General features: G+C 32.9%; 1 protein-coding gene across 2 annotated transcripts in view; it reads left to right on the forward strand.

The window, feature by feature from the left end:
* The window catches only part of LOC123708577 (protein qui-1), a 101482-nt gene that overhangs the window by 23953 nt on the left and 57657 nt on the right, over nucleotides 1-19872 (forward strand). For both annotated transcript variants that reach the window (XM_045659353.1, XM_045659354.1), the window contains exon 2: nucleotides 17728-17891. In XM_045659353.1, coding sequence (XP_045515309.1) covers nucleotides 17780-17891 — 112 coding nt within the window. In that variant the 5' untranslated portion in view covers nucleotides 17728-17779. The remainder of the gene's footprint in view (nucleotides 1-17727; nucleotides 17892-19872) is intronic.

Below are 19872 nucleotides of genomic sequence, written 5' to 3' on the forward strand. Positions count from 1 at the left end.
ATTTAGATTTTGAATTAAGGTCTTCAGCGTAAAGGGATAAAAATGAAATCGTTCTTATTGGACTATCTAATAAAGCACTGTTTTGTCTCAGTCGAATTGATAACGCTTGATGAAAATTGATAGAGTATTTTACGGTACAATTACATTAATTTCTATCTATGAGTTTATTTATTAATAATAATATTTCTTTAGCTCACAATGCCCCACCAGTATTTAAAACTTTTGTTTACAAAAAAAATACTAAATACATCAAACAATCTTGCATTTGTCGATCATCTGAAAATACTGCTGTACTATAAAGAATAAAACATTTCAGATGTTATACGACTTTATGTACTCTGTTTAAAAAAATCGCAATTTAATATTGCAATATGTAATAATAATGTTTTCAATGACACTCGCTAGTCGTAAGATATGATCCCCATGGGACATGCCATAAACTCTGTTGCGTCAGTCCGAACTGGTCCATTTCGGGTTGTTAAAATTAACTGATTTCTGACTAACGTTTTCTTTAACATACCTAATGGAATAATCTGCCACTAGATTTTATGATACATATATATAAAGAATCAATGGCGCTTCAACTATTGTAGGTCTGGGCCTAATTTTTCTGTATCAGTTTGCTGATCATTTGTTAACCTAATAGGTTGCGCCTTCTGTGCTTGACACACGCCGTCGACTTTTTGCATTTAAGTCAAGCCGGTATCCTCACGATGTTTTCCTTCACTGTTCGAGCGAATGTTAAATGCGCACATAGAAAGAAAGTTCAATAGTACACAGCCGGGAATTGAACCTACGACCTCAGGGATGAGAGTCGCACGCTGAAGCTACTAGGCTAACACTGCTATACATATTATATATAACACACACATAAGTAAGATTTTAATTGCCCTATGCAAACAAACTTAAGGTATGCTGGTTTTTCATTGAATCTTAATTTTGTTAAATCGTATACTAAGCTTGCCATTATACATAGTATACATTATATACATATACATTATACGTAGTCTTTTGTAAAAAGATTAAATAGAAATGATAAAGAAGAAAGTATAGGTTCTAGTAAAATACGGCAATACAGTCGTGCGTTGTGAGGATTTGAGTGGCATGGGCGGCGGATTAACGTTACATCTGCGAGAGGCCGTTTGCCCCTAAATATATAATACATTTTAATATGTTTACGTTAAATATCTTTTTATCAGCAAAGTCGTAGGTAAGATTTAGAAACGACACTTAGCGCAAAGTGGGACTCGTTTCATTTTTAATTATCACCCATAGTTATTTATATATACATAAAAACAAATATTTTTTTTTTTACCGGCTTGCCTAAAAGTCGATGACGTGTGTAAGGCGCACTGTTTTCCTATAGGCCCATAGGAATTTCCCATAGAAATTTAAGGCCCAGAGCTAAAACTAAAAAGGTTGTAGTAATAGACATTTTTGATTTAAATCGACATGTATTTATAAGTTTATGATTTACGTTTATCGTATATGTATATATACGATTTACGTATATGTTGCATTTTGTTTATACGTTCGTTACATTTACGACGTGCACTGGAAGTGTATTTGCGTTTAATTTTAGCCTTGAACTTGATATTTATATAACAGAAAATTCAGAATAAACCTTTTTTGACATATTAAACAGTCATATAAACTATTCTAGTAGTAAAAGGAAGATTTGTTACTCCCCAGTTGCCTAGCTTAACGGCCACAGATCTGCATGTACCATGCGTGGTAGTGCATGTTCTATAACCTTATATAAATTAATTAAAACAAATAAATGAAAGAAGGTAAACATTTTTGGCTTTAACCTAACCTAATCACAAACATAGAATTTTAAATAAAATAACCTAACTTTATGACATTCACTGATACCCACTGGGAACTAAGACAATATCATATACCTCATGCATGAAATACTTTAATTTTTTTAGGAGTACAAAGCCATGCACCATCTTAATATTACAAGTCGTAAGGAACGATATAAAAATATGTCCAGCTGTTCTAAGGTGGAGCCGTGATTTGACAAATTTACCAAAAATATAAATCTAAATGTATAATCAGAAAAATAACATGATTTCCCTACAATGTAGTAGAGTTATATAACCTTTAGTTAAGTTACATAGAAATATTTTAGGTAATATTTCTATACAAGAAGCGTAAACCAAACATCATCGTACATTTGAAGCCAATATAGCCTTTAGTTTTTACCACACTAACAAAATGTATTTTAACATTCTCGTTTTCGATTAATGTCCATAAGTGGTATTTAGATTTATGAAACCATAGATAAGCAATTTGTTTTTATCAGCGTCGCAACCCTAATTCTAATTTTGTGTAAGTTATAAGCTCAGATAAGCCCATTAAAGTCATTTGTTACTCAGCTTCAAACAAAGAGTTTTATTTAAACATCTCCATACAAAAAACGCCACAGAACTTAATTCATGTGAAAGACTATGTACATTAAATAGACAGTGTTTTATAATAATATAACTTTTTATTCAGATCGACTTTGGTACACACATAAACATAGATCATTATATTTACAAGATATAAGAAGAAAAACAAAAACTATTCTAATATTTGGATCTTGTTTGATTTCTGCAGATCTGTTTGCCAGTCGGCAAAGGCCTCCTACAACCTTTTCACTTCATATCTACTTCGGGCCACTATGTTCCACATCACTCCTGCCACTTGTCTGATGTCATCTTTCCATCATTTTTGTGGTCTTCCTCTACTCCTTTTGCCTTCCCTAGGGTGACTTTAAGTACATATTTTGTTTTGTATATAATTCCTGTAGAATTTAGGCCCAGACGTTTGTTCAAAGACTTCAATATGAGAATATGTATTGGGCACAAATTATATTTATTATATTATATTAAGTAAGTCATGGTTACGAGAAAAGAGTACTATCTAGCTACGAATAATATTACTAAGCAGTATTAAAAAAAAAGCTAATCGTTTCCGTTTAGTATATTTTATGATGTTATAAAATGTATGATGTATATAAGCGTTTAATGTAGTAAAAGACCTCACGCCCTCGTCAGAAACAGTCGTGTGCATTTCAACGAGTAATTGAATTGACATGTCATGACAACATGTATAAAACGTTTGAGTAATTTACTGGGTCAGGTCGGGTTGCGTGTTAAAAGAAATTGTTTTATTTTTTTTGCGTCTGTTACGAGTATTCGCAGGGCTGGGAATTCAATTCAATTATTATCAATAGATTTTTATGTTAATTTAAAGCCATTTAAAATTTATAGACATAATCGTGATTTGACTGATATTTGCAATATTCGTATCCTTCAAAGTAATAATAATAATTAAGATTATTATGAAGGAGAAGAGAATAAATAGAAAATTAAATTTAAAAGGCTAGACCTTTGTGGCAGTGTACTTTTAATGCTGGTAGTATTTTTTCACTAAAATGCGATTTTTATTAGTTGAGCAAACTATCTGTACTATCCACCAGGCACGAACTTAAATCGCTGATAAGCACCTATGCACTTGAACCCAAGAGTCTCTAGTCTAATTAGAATAAACAACAGGGGTAACATATATGTAACTAAATACACTTATGAACGTTATAAGAAAATAATAATTCGTAATTTACATTTACTGGCAGTTCTCAAATGACGTAACAGACTAGAAGAACTGGCAATAAACTCTCCATCGCTCTTTGTATTGCAAAGTTTATTGTTTTAGTAAATGGTTGTCGTGGGGCTGCGGGTATTCTGTTCTTTATCGCAAAGCAATTTATGATAATAATGAAAAATAAATAGGAAACACAAACGTTTATCCTCTTATAGCAATAGGTATCAAGGTGATAGTATGGTACCGAGCAGCAAGTTAAGTTCAGTGGCTGTTATTGGAGAGATATGTAAATATATGTTCAATGAAACTCTTTCTTTGAAACTGGCCACATAAATCTAGGTACACTAACAAAACACTAACTTGACTTATTATAGGGTTCTTAAGGGCCTATACAGTCGCACAACTCCAAAAAAGTACATTGTTCTTGAAGTATGGTGAATGGAAAAAATATATGGTGGAGTTGAGTAGTTTATGTATCCATTTAGAATGATCGATATACGATTTAAATAACTTCGCTCGATAGAAAAAAATCCAAACATAGCCATTTTTTTTGTTTGACACTTTGAATTCATTTTATGACGTTAATGTATATAGAACATGATTTTGAAATTTACACGATATATTTTATAGCAACCCAAGTAATACATTTCAGTCTTTTTTAATTGCATTAATTTAATGATTTACATAACTAATTGTTGTTAAAGGCCGGTGGGCGTCAGCGCTACAGCTCACCATTGCGTATGACGTTGGGGTGGCGCCAAGACACTGACACATCAATTCGTGCTGGTACAGGGCCTTAAATCTAAGTGACACTTATGTTATCCATAAAGAATATAATAGTCGACCTATTGGACATTATTGGAAACGAGAATGTTATATTACAATTGATGGGTGTGGCAAAAACTAAAGTGCTCATTTTGGCTTCAAGTGTGCGATAGCTAACATTTGGTTTGCGCTACGAATTATGAACTAAAATATATGTACGTTAATTAGTGTTAGGTTTCATAACTTGCGTTAACAATTTTTCAAACAAGTCAAACCAAAGAAACAATGTTTCTTTTGTTTTAAAGTATACTCTGACGGGAAATCGAATTCCAAATTTCGAACAAAATATTGTTCAAGTTCATCCTTAAAATGTCAGTCAGCAAAAGACTGAATACGGTTAAATAATAGCCTCGGTAATCATCCCATGCCCCCTGATACCTATTATACGTAAATCTCCCCAAACCTCAACCCTTTGTATTGAACTAATAGTGTCTAAAATAACATTTTGTTTGTATATCAATTGAAATTTCGCGCATTCCATAAGTCACGCCCAATCATAATTCAATATGTATTGTCTGTGCTTTGTTCTATTCTGACATTACGGGTTATTGTCTATGTTATTTTGAATAAAGAATTTTTTTTAAGTCAATTTTTTATTTTATAAAAGTAAGTTTGAATAGAAAATTATTTTTATTTAGATAGCGAACAGCTTACATAAAAGTAATGTTACTTTTATAAAGTAATAACATTTTTATTAATGTAATAAATTAAGAAAAAAGGCCATTAATGGCCTACCATAATCTACACATTGTCTGTGCCTATGCATCTGTGTGTCAAATCATATAATTGAAACACGCTTTGTGTAATTCGAATCATTATATTTCGTTTTAAATAAATTATTGTTAAATAAAACACCTTATCAAACACCTGGGATCCAATAATATCCAAATTAAAACCCGAAGACAACCAACAACGAACGAACCCTAAGACAACAATCCGCGAAAATAACGGACACCGTGAGTCATTTCTGCAAAAACCCGTCATCTTTTAGTCGATATCAACTCCGGGGAAATAAATACAGATAACACAACTTTTTCTACATCTGTGATACTTTTTGACATTCTTCAATCCGGTAAAAAATTGTAAAAGCTATGTTAACAAAAGACAATACTAAATTATTGATATTGGTGTTTGGTTTGGTTTCATGATATGGATTCCCCGAGTTAAAGAAATAGGTAATATTATTTTACTAATCTCATCTTATTTCTTTAAAAACACTAGTATCTTGAAAATACTCTATAATTCATATATATATATATATATATAAGGGTAGCAAAATTAATATCACAAAACAAAATTAGTTTGTAATTATTCAAAGTACCCGGACGCAATCCCATGGCTGAAATCTTAATGGATTACATAATATTGTATTGATTTCGAGACTGACGATGCCTCTGCGGATTTAAAGCTTAACTCGCACTACGGAAAAACATCGTTTATAAAATAAATGACGAATCAAAACTTATACAAGCCGTACCTCAAGCATTCACAGGAGACTGGCAGCTATATTGAAACTGGAGAAGTGGAATTGTAATTGTATTTGTGTAATCTGAGTTTGAATTTGGAATGCAATGTATGAGTATGATTATCTCTGGCATCGCCTAGACTCTAGGTAACAATACTGTCTCTGCTTGCCTTGTCTTTTTTAAATATAGAAAAAGGAAATACAGTCTATTGTTTTTGGTATTTCTTGATAAGCGATATAAAGCGCTAAGCATACCTAGATGCTTTAATGAACATGAAAACTCATGACTATGTTATCAAGAATTATATTTTTTAAGTTAATTTTTTTAGCGAATATCAGTTGTAGTGCGGCCTAAGTATAAGCGTCTATATCGAAATGGAATTGGCTCAGGCTTTCGCGGGAATTTCAAATATTTTTTGTGAAAGCCAAATAATTGAATAGCTTTGTATTTGTTGTATTATTTTAGGTTATATTGTCTCTGTTATTTTACTATAATATTAAAGATAGGAAGTTTATACTGATGGAATGTTTAGAATATTACAATGGCTTCACACATATGTTCCATAAAGTATTTAAAAAAAAACGTTCGTGAAACGGAAAACGTTTTACTAACGTTATCAAAATTATACGTTTTGATATTATAGTTACAAACATAAAACTTACATAATATGTATCTATTTATATCTATATAATATATGTAATAAACATGGCAAAGTGAACAGAAAAGTGGAGCAAAAAAGTATTAAACCGGTGCCGGTACCAAACTTAAAGCAGGTGGAAAAATAGAAGGTGGAAAGACCAAATTAAAAAATAGCAGGTAGTACATGACACCATGACATGAGTGGCATAGTGCCGACAGCAATGGCGGGATTTGGAGGAAGCCTTTGCCATAAAGGGGCATACAGATGCTTAGAAGAAGATTGATAGAAACGTGTTTCAATGTATCTGAATTAAATTGCTATTATTATTTTAATTGCTTAACGAAAATTAATAATTAACAATCGATAATAAATATTAAAATAATTGTTCTACGCACAAAGACAAAATAAGATACACTACAGATATAATGCAAAAGAAAGCTTCATTTAACAATAATCAAATATTAAAATAAATATTATATAATATATTTAAAGTGTAACTTTGAATACTTTGTGTGACGCGAGTATAACACATTTAATTACAATTACGGATATAAACACGAAATGCCTTAGATGTTGTCATGCATTCATGGCATTAATATTTCAGTGGACTCAGAATGTTAAACAGTAGCTCGTACGTAATCATAGTAAAGTAAGATAGAGATAGCTGATCACCCAAAAGACTTAAAAGATGATAACGAAACAGATACAGTTATTTTTGTTATTTTTAATCATAATATCAAATCGAGAATTGTCAAGGCTCTAAAGAGTAGGGGTTCGGGTTGGATGCTAGAAAGACTAAATAGGGTGAAATATACTTGAATGAGCTAAGGCCCACAAGGGCTTGTATTGATGATAATTATGAATATCAACTGTCATTAGTTCATCCGTTTAGATGCTGAAGAGCATCCAAACGTCAAGTTGCTTCTTAATAGTAGGTACGTCTTATACCTGTGTGTTGAAACAGAGGTGTCTGACATTATATTTCACGGTGGTTAGTTATGGTTGCTAGTCACGAAATGCGTGTGGACGCATTCATCATTAATTTTCATCTAGTTCTCAGAAACAGTAGTTACCACTTACTAAATTAGCCTTCTCCTAATTTTCTATACATTAAGGTTAAATATCATTATGTTTAATACGTAAAACACACACGTTTTATATACAAGAGGCAAACGGGTAGGATCACCTGATGTTAAATGATACCTTTCTATATATGGATACTCACATTGTCCGGAGGTTCACTTGTGCGTTGCCGGTTTTTTTAAAAATTGGTACGATTCCTTGAAGGAAAATTGTTAATAAGCTTAAGGAATTACTGTGACGTTATATGATTTTATTTCATTATATTTTAATTTTATTTTACTATATTAATGGCCACAACCCAAAATGATATCTTAGTTTAGATCGAAAATTTACACGTTATTTTGAGCCACATTCAAACTATATATATATATATATATATATCACAAGCCAAATTTAATAATTTATTATGTGTGTTGACCTATATTTCTTAAGTATATAGGTCAATCACATATCGGGACTTCATTCGGGAGGTCCGTTAAAAAAAAGTGGCCAGAAAGATACCCAACACTTGGTCTTGACCTCAGTATTCTTCATTCGTTTTATGGTCTGCTGTATAAAGAAGCAGATGCTTAATGCCACGGCGTTTTTACATCTTGCGCTGAAGACTGGCTGGTTTAATTTTAATGTACAGGATACTACATGTAATGTGTAAGTATTGCAGCATCTTTGTTCGTTCGTTTTATTTATTTGCAAATAAACCGATATTATTGATTTATTAAGATCGTGGGTTATTGTATAAATTAATTTATACCGAAGTTAATTAAAGGGCGAAAAATTTTCGCCTTTTGGTGGTTCAAGGAATGTTGTGATAAAAGTATATTTTACCTCATTCGCAAACAGCTTTGATAATAATATTCCTAGCCGGATATAGCGTTTTTCACAACACGCAACTTGGTAATAAAGTATAACATTATAACTTCGCAAGAAAACTTTGCGTGTCATTTTCCATCTTCTGTAATCAACAGCCATTATAATATAAATTTGTATTTTAAATTTAAATTTTACTTACATTTTTAATATAATGCAGAATATATTTGTACAGAAATACATACTACACACATCCTTACAGACTATGCCAATACGATAATGTCGAGAAAAGATACAATAAAGTGTTTAATATAATATATCAAACACAATATACGGTATTGTGGTTTCACACTGCGAACATATAAATACATCGATAGTGTTGGTGATAGCATTCAGAAGGCGCAACGTCTGGGTAATACAACGGTATTGCAAACAGACCGTCGCCGTCACACATATTAGTACAAAGAAACGCAGTTCTTAGTCTTTGGTTGCACACTAGGCTTGTTAATATGCTTTAATTTTTTCTTCTTTAATCTTGACGAACTTTGATCTCAATTGATATTACCTTCTGTATAGAGAACCCCATCTCAGGTCATATACCCAAATATTAAGATGCTTCAGATCGCAACTGGAAGATTTCTTCAATAAGATACTGAAATGCGTCACTTACTGCAACACAGAATATGAATAGTATAATACATATTTGTACAAAATATGTGTAAAAGGTCCCGCAAGAGTCGGTGATATTGGTAATATTGTTACGAGCTAGGGGATCGGATAGAAAATGCCGTAGGATTTATTCAATGGTTTATTTCTTGGTAAATCAACGAGGAATTTATGGGCACGAATTAATTGCAGAGATGCACTAATAACACACAAAAACACAGTCACTAATTACTTCACTTATGCACACTTCACACAGTACTTTATCACTTGTATTCACTTTATCGCTTCGGTGTTTCTCTCTTGTTATCGCATTCCAAACTAAAAGCGACTAGTCGCGTTTCGGCTCGCTTATATATCCCTGGGAATAATTCTAAACAATATTCGAGAACTTTCTAGGCGGGCTTGCTACTGAGTAGCGATTGCACAATTCTAGAACGTCCGCACTCTTTGTCTCTTTCGCACGTTGCTCCGTCCTTGTCGTACGGCGTTCTAGAGTACTCAGTCTAGTTTCGAGAAAGTTCTGATGTTCTGATCTTCTCTCTCTCTCTCTCTCTCGCATTTCGTCCTTGTCTCACACCTAGAAAGTTCGGTCTAGAATATTCCTTCATCAAAGGGGTATACCTAGGCCTGAAAACGCCTGAAAACTGCACCACTCTACTACACATGTTCTGAAACGGGCTGAAAAAAGGTTTCAGCTTCCTGAAAACTAGGGTAACATTATGGAAATTACAATTTTCTAATATGTGATTGACCCTCTCCTGAAACGGTCAGAAATCATATTACAGCCTGCTGAAAAGTTTTCTAACTAGTGGAAAAATCTAGAAACATTGCAGTCGACCCATCTTCGTAACAATATTATATTTAAAAAAAAATAACTTGTATATAAGCCTCCTCCTGCTTATGGCATTTAATTTATTGTTGGAAATGAGCTGTATGTTATATAAAATCTGTTTGTAGGCTGTGATAGGTTGACTTAAACAATTATTAAAACAAACCTGATGTATAAAAACAAAGGTAATTCAATATTTCATGAGGACTTATCTGTACTGTACATTAAATTTCTAGTTATCTACATTTCGCTGAATATTATTATTAAGTATTAAAAAGATTTTGAATTATATCAGATAAAAGCTCGTTAGAACCAAAGGAGACATAAAAACAATGGTGTTGGTATCCAGCTTGGAAATTCTACATAAATTCAGTGCTACATCAATTTGTGTTACCTCTGTTGACGTAATATGATTAAAACTGGCTTGGAACCGAAACACGGTCCTCGGCTCACCTGAATTACATGAAATACATATTACGAACGGGTTCGCAGTATCGATCTTGAATATTCTGTTCTCATTGTGTATTACGTATATGGGAATTATAAAGGATATCTACATCCTTATCTAAATAGATATAAAAAATATTGTCACCCAGTAGCAATTCAACATATATACGTAACATGACGGACATTGTATAAAGACATATCTGAAGTAACTAAAAAGGTAAAAGTTTTAAAGGAAAGACAAACCGGCAGTGATCACGCGACATGACACCGCACGATATTTAATTTCGCTTGTCTCATATCGTTATAAGTACTAACCAGGATAAGTTTACATACTATACGGCTAAGCTGTTGTTCTCCAACTCACGACAACTATTCGTTTCTGAATTCTGTTTAGCTTAAAATACGCTCAGGGAATGTTATTCAAATTGTACTTAATACTATTGAGTTTTACATAATGATAATGGTAATATTTTATTGATATATTGTATGCATTTTGTGGCAACACTAGGTGTGTTTGAGTTTCTAACTACAAACGCTTTGAAACTTTGCTTCAGATTTGCTATGTTGGCCCCCCTTCACCTAATATATAAGTCTGTAATTGATGTATCTATTTATTAAGGTTTACCACATCATATATAATGCATTACAGTATATCACAAGATGTCTATTCTAAAATACAATAAAACTAGTACATTCAATGTTAGTTTTTGCAAGTAATTTTTTGCTTAGTAATGTGGAATAGGTACCAGATAGGCGTTTAACAATGCTTTTTTAAATTACTCAGCCAACTACCGAATATATCAATATTTATTTTGTTGTGTCATTCGTTGTTAGTGGAGATAAATATTTTATGAACATTATACTACTAAGACGATTAGCGAAGACTGAAGAAGTAAGTCATACTTGAATTTAGATGTAACATTGTTACAAATGTTTATCAACATCATGATTCTTGAATCTTTGTTAAACCCGTACGAAGTCGGATTACAATTTGCAACGATTCATTTGTCCAAAGGATTTGTCGTGGTAAAGCTTAAGATGAAAACGTATAACATAACACAAAGACATATTTCATTGTTACCAAGCTCTTCTGTTCCGATCCTATTTATTACAAACCAACTAAAATTATTAAGAGGATATAAAACATTATTTCAGTTACCATCTTTTAATATTTAGGCACACGAATCAAAGATTTGTCTCAATCGTAAAAGCCTGTCAAACAGACGTGTATATTGTCCCATGAGATTTCGAATAGTTTTACAACAGTAAATTTATTGATATTCTGAGAGTATTGTATTTATTATTTTATTTTTTGCTCTTTCATTATTTTTCCGAATGATGCCGTTTCTAAAACATCTCTTCGCCTCTGTCAGATAAAGAAGAAGCAATGTTGTTCCTTATTATTAGTAACACTCATGACACGTGACCCAGATACACAAAATTTACTCTTATTATTTTTCGCTTTTAAAATAACATTTATCAACCTTCATTACAAAGAGTTAAAAAAATGATGATTTAAATAATGTTATGATTGAAAATGAAAAAAAATGTGAAGTGAACATTTCTTATAATTCTCAAAAATTGTTTTGCAAAATATTAATATCAAAGTTGATGACCTATCGTTCATTAAACTCCGTTTCAACTAGTAAAGTTAGACACTCGAATTGCGGTATAATCTAGGTCGTCTATTCATCGGAATGAGCGTGAAATAATTTCGCAAACGTACTACAGCTTAGGCCAAACTGTGCTGGATTAAAATCCTGATGCATTTGAAGCATCTGCCTAAGTACTACAAGTAGGTAAGCTTGCATGTTGATATAATCTTAGTCAAAGACAAAGGAATATTATCTTTGGTTTTACTGAAATACAAAAATTATCTATACAGACTATATTAATACGATAATGTCGAGAAAAAATATAGTAAAATATAATAAAGTATTTTGTAATAATAGCAACAGTGTTGGCCTAGTGGCTTCAGCGTGCGACTCTCTGAGGTCGTTGGCTCGATCCCCGGCTGTGCACCAATGGATTTTCTTTCTATGTGCGCATTTAACATTAGCTCGAACGGTGAAGGAAAACATCGTGAGGAAACCGGCTTGACTTAGACCCATAAAGTCGACGGTGTGTGTCAGCCACAGAAGGCTGATCACCTACTTGCCTATTCAATTCACAAACGATCATGGAACAGATACAGAAATCTGAGGCCCAGACATAAAAAGGTTGTAGCGCCATTGATTTATTATTTTTATTTTGTAATATTAAACACAATATAGCTACTGTGAATTCACTCTACGAACATATAAATATGTCAATAATGTCGCAGACAGCATTCAGTAGATCCAAATTGTTTCTGATGGTTCTGGTTCATTGCATCGCAAACCACCTTTCCTTCGATATCACACATATCTCATAGGCACAAAGAAACCGAGGTCTTGGAGTACACTTTCACACCCCGAAAGGCTTTCAGTGGGCCTGGTAAGTCTGGTTTCCAATATAATGAACTAAGTATTGATAAAAATTTCCATCAAGGTATCTGTTCCAATAAGGTGTCTAAGTAGTTTAATTTATTCCCTATTATATCCATCCAAGAATGTTTGCTCTGACCAGCTTATTATTGTAAACAAAATCATTTATAAATTATACACGCAAAATCGGTTTAACTATAATATCGGCCTCAAAGTGGTAAAGTTAAACCGCAATGTATGCAATAGTATAGATACATTTAATATGCGATGTCCTCATGAATTAATTGGCAGCATTAAATCCAATTACGATATATTATGATGCATCAGCTAACATAATTAAATGGATAACAACTGTATTACGGCCCTTGTAATATAAGTAATATTTCTTTTTTATGTAGAACATTATAGATATGTGATGCTGTAAAAATATAAAAAAAATATTCAATATGGTTGTATGAATTGCTGCTTGTCATTATTTTTAAACAGACGAAGAACGAAAATAAAATAAATATAATGAAAAAAGGCACTGGAGTGCAAAAACCGTACACGAAAAACCCCGATCAATATGCCGCTACGGTACGAGCGCTACAAAGTGCTACAGGTGCTACATAAGTGCTACGCGCTATGTTCTCAAATTTATTATAATTATTATTTTTATGTTAACTTTATTTAGTTGGTGAGATTTTTAAAATTAGCTTATAATGAAATATATGTATATGTTGGGCTGATGGATCTACGTACGTATGTGTATTTCTAACAAAATATGTCCTTAAAGCGTTGTGGTCAATGAAATAAAATGTGATGATGTTTAAAATATTAAGGTAATAGAAATTGATAAAAACAGCTAAAAATATTGTTAAGATCATTTTATTACGATGTAAATCCATATCCATATTACTGCAGAGCAAAGTTAGCCTAGTGTGTAGTTGGCTTCAGCGTGCGACTCTCATCCCTAAGGTCGTAGGTTCGAGCCCCGTCTGTGCACCGATGTACTTTCTATGTGCGCATTTAACATTTGCTCGAATATTGAAAAAAAACGTGACAAAACTAGCTTGCCTTAGAGCCAAAAAGTTGACAGCGTCAGACACAGACACAGGGGGCTGGTCTCCTACTTCCCTGTCAGATTGACAAATGATCACGGAACAGATACAGGAATCTGATGTCCGCCTTATAAGGTTGTAGCGCTACTGATTTATTTATTTATGAACCAAATGACTACCTACCAATTTCAATAAATGTCATTAGAAAATCATCTCCATAATGACTCAATTTATAGATATCTAATATCTGAATGCAGATAAAATGACCACGTCCACAATAATAAAATAGCAATAGTAAAATTGTACCTCGTCCAAGTAAATACGAGTGCGATAAAAACACAATAAAGATGATTAAATATTGCTGCTATTGTGTTGGAGTGCTTTTGTGAGCTTATGTTGGGAGAATAATACTGTACCTATGTTTTCTGCCAGAATATATATAAAATGTAACGGTTGTTATATTCTTATAAATATTGTGAATCACGCAAAAAGGTTTTAAGTTTGTGTCAATTTAAATCATAGAGCTTTCGTTTATGTAACTCGGTTTCGAATCGCGTTTGATTTCTAAAAACGAGTCAGCAAAAAATTTACCGTCACATTTTTCGGTTACGTACTATCTCTTTCTTGTCCACGGTTAATCCAGTATATAATAACGATAACAATGGTAGTAATAATTCTACTGCGATTAAGGAAATTCTGTAATAATCTTAGTAGTAATAAGGTAAAATGAAATAATACAATTATTTCAATTCATGTCTATGATAATGAAAGCCTTTTGTTAAACTTTATCTAATTTTATTTCATTTAACCAATTTAAATGTAAAATAAGATCATTAAAAAGTTGTACTTCTTACGTGTGTACACATTTTAAATGTATTAATGAATACATCAAGCGATGAGGAACTCACGTTAAAGCGTCTCATGTATCGAGGTTTTGTTTAAAACGTTTTAGTATTTATTTAGAATTTTAAATAATTTAATTGATTTATGCGTATCTAGCCCATTTATATAGCGTTAATTTTGAAACAAATTCCATTTCTAATGATAAAATGCTTTTAAATACAAATGTCAATTTCAAAAATAATATTTCGCTGGATCGCAACAGCAACATGTACAGCTCAATTCGATGAAACGTATGAAACTATTTTTTTTATTATTCTCCCATTCAGGACCTTCAAAATTCTAATAAGCTGCCGCGGCTCAAGTATAAGAGTCTTTACTACTTACTTTCCTCCGGCTTCGATCTTGTTCCCTTTGGAGTAGAGACTCTTGGCCCATGTGCAGAGGCGCTAATTAAAGATTTAAGTTGGCATCGTAGATAATACCAGTGACCCTAGAACTAGTGCTTTCCCTCAACGAATAAGTAGCGTAATACAGCTACTAATACAGCTGCCGGTGTTAAAGGTACACTGCCACAGGGACCAAACTTTTCAAATGTGTTTCAATTTTCTTTTTATTAAATTTAAATTATGTTTTTTTATCACATCGTAGGTTTATAAAATTGAAAATAATGTATATATGTGTTGGAAATAAATGTATCATGAAGATTTATAAGCATATAGACTGAAATATAATTCTCAATTGTGTTTTATTGATTTTCAACGAATTTTTTTTTAAAGCGATTTCAAAAATCATGAAATCCACTTAAATTGTAAGCAACTTTCATTAATATACGTAAAAGCATCCACAGGTGCTTATAAAGTACTCGTAAATTACCCACTCTCTGAATAATTCATGAGATAATTGCCTACTTTGACTTAGCTACATGCCAGCTGGCGTATTTTGAAGATTTATAAATGTACTTCGGTTTTCTTATGTAATAGGAGGCAAACGGACAGGAGGCTCATCTGATGAAAGGTGATACCGCCCATGATACACATTTCCAGAGCGCTTGTAACTGCGTGGCCGGCCTTTAAGAATTGGTACTCTCATTTAAAGGACCCTAAGTCGGTATTGCCTTTCGAACAAATGCCAGATATCTTCAATTATTAATAAATTTCATAAGTATCCGATTGTCCTCATTTTAACATGGTGTTTGAGAGAAAAAAACTTTTCTATGTCATCTCTTCCTGTCTATAGTCCGAAAAACACGGAAAAGTAATATTGTTATTTTCTATTGCATCTCGAAGCATGACCTGAGGCAGAAATTAATAATTTTATTTTTAACCTCGTAAAAGCAATGCTTAATATGAGTGTTTGATAAAATACCATAATATTCACACAATGATAATAGGTTATTAAACATTAATTAAGTATTATAAACTTATATAATATAAATATAAGTTAATATAAACAGAACGGAACAGACAGAAACTGGTGGTGGTAGTCCACTCTAAATGCTTCGTTGCTGATGACGACGCTCAGATATGAGCTGCCAAATAAAAAGAGAAGAAGATGTTATAAATAGCTTCCCATTATCAAAACTCTCAAATTCGCACACACACTTAGAAATAAATAAAAAGAAAATTTAAACAAATTTTAAAAATGCTTTGTCCCCGTGGCTGGCACCTTTAACGCTGGTAGCGTTTCCTCGCTGTATTGCCATACTTATTCGTTGAACGAGGAAATCACCGGTACTATCTACCAGGCTTCAAAGTAAATTTTTAATTAGCGTCTATGCCCTTGAGCCCACGGCCCAAGAGGAACACTCCCAAGGTAATAAATCAATGTTATGTTTTATTAGTTAACACTTAACCTTTTCTCAAAAAACTGTTTTAAACGCGAACCATGTACCACGGAATAATAGTTACCTATTTACCACACACTACGGCGTCCCTAGTGTGGCGTGACTAGCGATAAATGCATTTTGTCTCAACTTATTTGTCATAAATAAAGTTTTTGATATTATTTGAAAACTGAACCAGTTTAATTACATTGTATTTATTAATGCATTGTGCCTCGGACTGTATACGTAGCTACACGAACGCGATAAAGTTATACTATTGGTTTTTCAGTTTTCATATCAGACTAACAAGTCAAGCAAAAAGTTTAAAAGGCTTAGTTGAAAAAAAAATACACAGAAGGTCTGTGTAATATTTTTTCAACGTTTTTATATTTTATGAAAGCTCGTGAGGATGAATTTTCTTTTTGCCCTGAGTTTCAATTTAGTTAGCCGAGGCACTTTGTATTCATACGCCTCTGTACATTATCGGTTAATAGCTATCTTTAGAATGGCTGTAATATACATTTCTGATTTATTGAAATGTTCATTATAATCTAGGTATAACAAACTATAAGAGCCCAATAGCCTAGCTGTCTTATTAAGAGTCCGTGAGGGGTATCGCGTTCGATTCTCGGTCGGAATTCAAGGTTTCTCTTTAAAGAATTTTGTGTCAATATGGTCAAATTTCTAAGGCAAGCGGTGAGCATGCCACTTAAGAAAATAAACTGTGAGGTTTAGCACGTATATAACGAAAACACTTATATACCGGATTGAAGCTATGTTTTATTATAGACTTATAATTTTAAAAAAGATCTGTAAAATAATTAGAAGCTGTGTTAACAAAAGACAAAACTACATATATAACAGTATAATCTAGGCTGAGGGTGGAAATTGCAAGTGGTTGCAACAAATGCATATCAGATGAAAATGTGCTTTACGCTTATTATTTCTGCAACCTATTTGACTATAAAAATGTTTTTCTTCACCATGTTTTATGCCTACTTAGTTTTGTTTTATCAAATAACAAGTTTCTATATTTAGAATACATACTCTGCAAAGATTTTAAAGTTAAAGTTGTCTGCATAAAATTTTCAAATAATTTTAATAGACTCTAATTGAATTATATAATATCAGAAAGTGTTATATTTGTTGCCAGATTTTAATCTAGTTATTGCATTAATGAATGAAACAATTTCTTTCCAGAATGCGGTGTATAGGGATGAGTGGAGTGAAGTGAGGACCGGATTGGGGCGCAATGAGCGCTCCAGAACCTTTAGTGCTTCAGGCGCTCCAGGGGTTCACCCAGGAGAGCGACAAGTGGCCTGGACCACGAGCTGTCAAGATTTACATTGCATCCCTATATAATGGTATGCATATATATTAAATTTAAGATCAATTATTAGCTTAGATAGAAAAAGTTGTTTTGACTGCTTAGTTCAGCATTTTCCAACGGGGCTTTGATCATTAACGGGGCTGTTAGATAATTTATCAAAATTATTTGGAAATTGAATTTAAGTTTTGAACAATTATTTAAGCTAGCAATTTAATAAGCGAGAAATGCAATTTTTTATATTAAAAAATATGTTTGTTACTTTAGGGGGGGGGGGGAATAGAGTTTAAGAAAGGCTAAGCTGGGGCATGGCACAAAAAAAGGTTGAAAAACACTGGCTTAGTCTATCTGTACACTCAGAATTACTTAGTAGATTGAATCTGGAAACTCTAAAGCAGTGTTTCCCAATCCGTTTTGTACCCTTTGTGGCAACGCCCGCAAAGCCTTTCTAAAATTGTATGTTGCCCTATGTCTACATACTTGTTTATATTAAAACATTGAATTGTTCACTTAAGAAACTCTAATATAATAAACATAATAAAATATTGTAGTTCAAATTCCAAATAATTTTAGGAGATTTTCGAATAGCTCTCCTATGTGTCCACGTTGGGAAATTAGTATTTTGTATTGCTCGGTTCACAAATCAAAAATTCCAATACATGCACGTCAGACACACTGTGAGCTGTGGTCAGTACGCAGGGTACCCAGATATGGCCGCACCTTTTTAATTGTATGCACGTGTTGGCGTACATTTGTTCGTGCGATTTTGTTTTGTGACGTCCTAACGTAAATGGAGATGGAAAATTTTAGTACTGCTATCATTTAACACATATTGCCTTGCTTTTATTCTAAGAGTTTCCTACAAAAAAGTTTTTCACCCGTTGATGTATAATATTTTGTTTAATGATCTTATATGTATATGCTATATTTTCTTTTGGACTTTTCAATCAATAAAAAGCAGAAAATTGACAATAATATAATATTAAATTAATATCTTTGTAAAATTGTTAAAAACCACAAAAATTATGAGGTGTAATCGTATTTTTGTTAATTTGTCGAATCACGGCTTAAAACAGCTCCATTTTTTTTATCTACATATCTTCATCGCTCGGCGATGGTGTGCCATGCAATAATGTGGTGGCCCATGCTCTTTAACGCCATAGAAATTAATTAAAATATCATGATTTGTTAAAAAGAAGGTAGAAATTAACTAACCTAACCTGATCACAAACGCCTCTTGGATAAAAAAAAATGCCTGACCTAACCTAATCTGTGGGGTCACTCTGCATCTTCTACCGCATTTACCATAGAGAGTGTTCAGAGGAGTTGTTCGGATTAATACCTGCAGCTGAGTTTCAGCATCGTATCACCTCGACGTCCGACGTTCCACGACTGAGCGTTTTCAAGGCAATTTTTGCCGCGCACCACCGCTATGTGGAACCGGCTGCCCGCTGAGGTGTTTCCGAACCAATTCGACTTAGGGTCCTTCAAGAAAAGAGCGTACAAATTCTTAAAAGGCCGGCAGCGCACTCGCGAGCCCTCTGGCATTGAGAGTGTCCATGGGCGGCGGTATCACTTAACATCAGGTGAGCCTCCTGCCCGTTTGCCCCCTATTTTATAAAAAAAAAAAGAATCTACTGGGAACTGAGATATCATGCATTTCATATTACTTTAACTTTTTTAAATTTTTAAGGAGTTCAAAGCTATGCAGATCCATCGTATTTCCTAGGGTACTATATACAAGTCGTAAAGAACGGTACAGAACAATTTGAAACTGTTTTAAGCTGGGACCGTAATTCGACTAACTTATCCGTATTTTCAATTCTTAATCTGTATAATTCTCAAAATTTATAAGTCTATTGTCAAATATTGTATACCGATATTCCAGGTGGTCCCGTTCCCATGAACATTAATCAATAGTATGAATAGGTGTGGAACTTTTTATATATAGCCATTAGTCGCCGTATTCGTTTAGCATTACATTTACAGACACGTTAAACAATTAATTTAGTTGCAGC

This window comes from Pieris brassicae, chromosome 4, assembly GCF_905147105.1.
Source record: "Pieris brassicae chromosome 4, ilPieBrab1.1, whole genome shotgun sequence".
Taxonomy (NCBI): Eukaryota; Metazoa; Arthropoda; class Insecta; order Lepidoptera; family Pieridae; genus Pieris; species Pieris brassicae.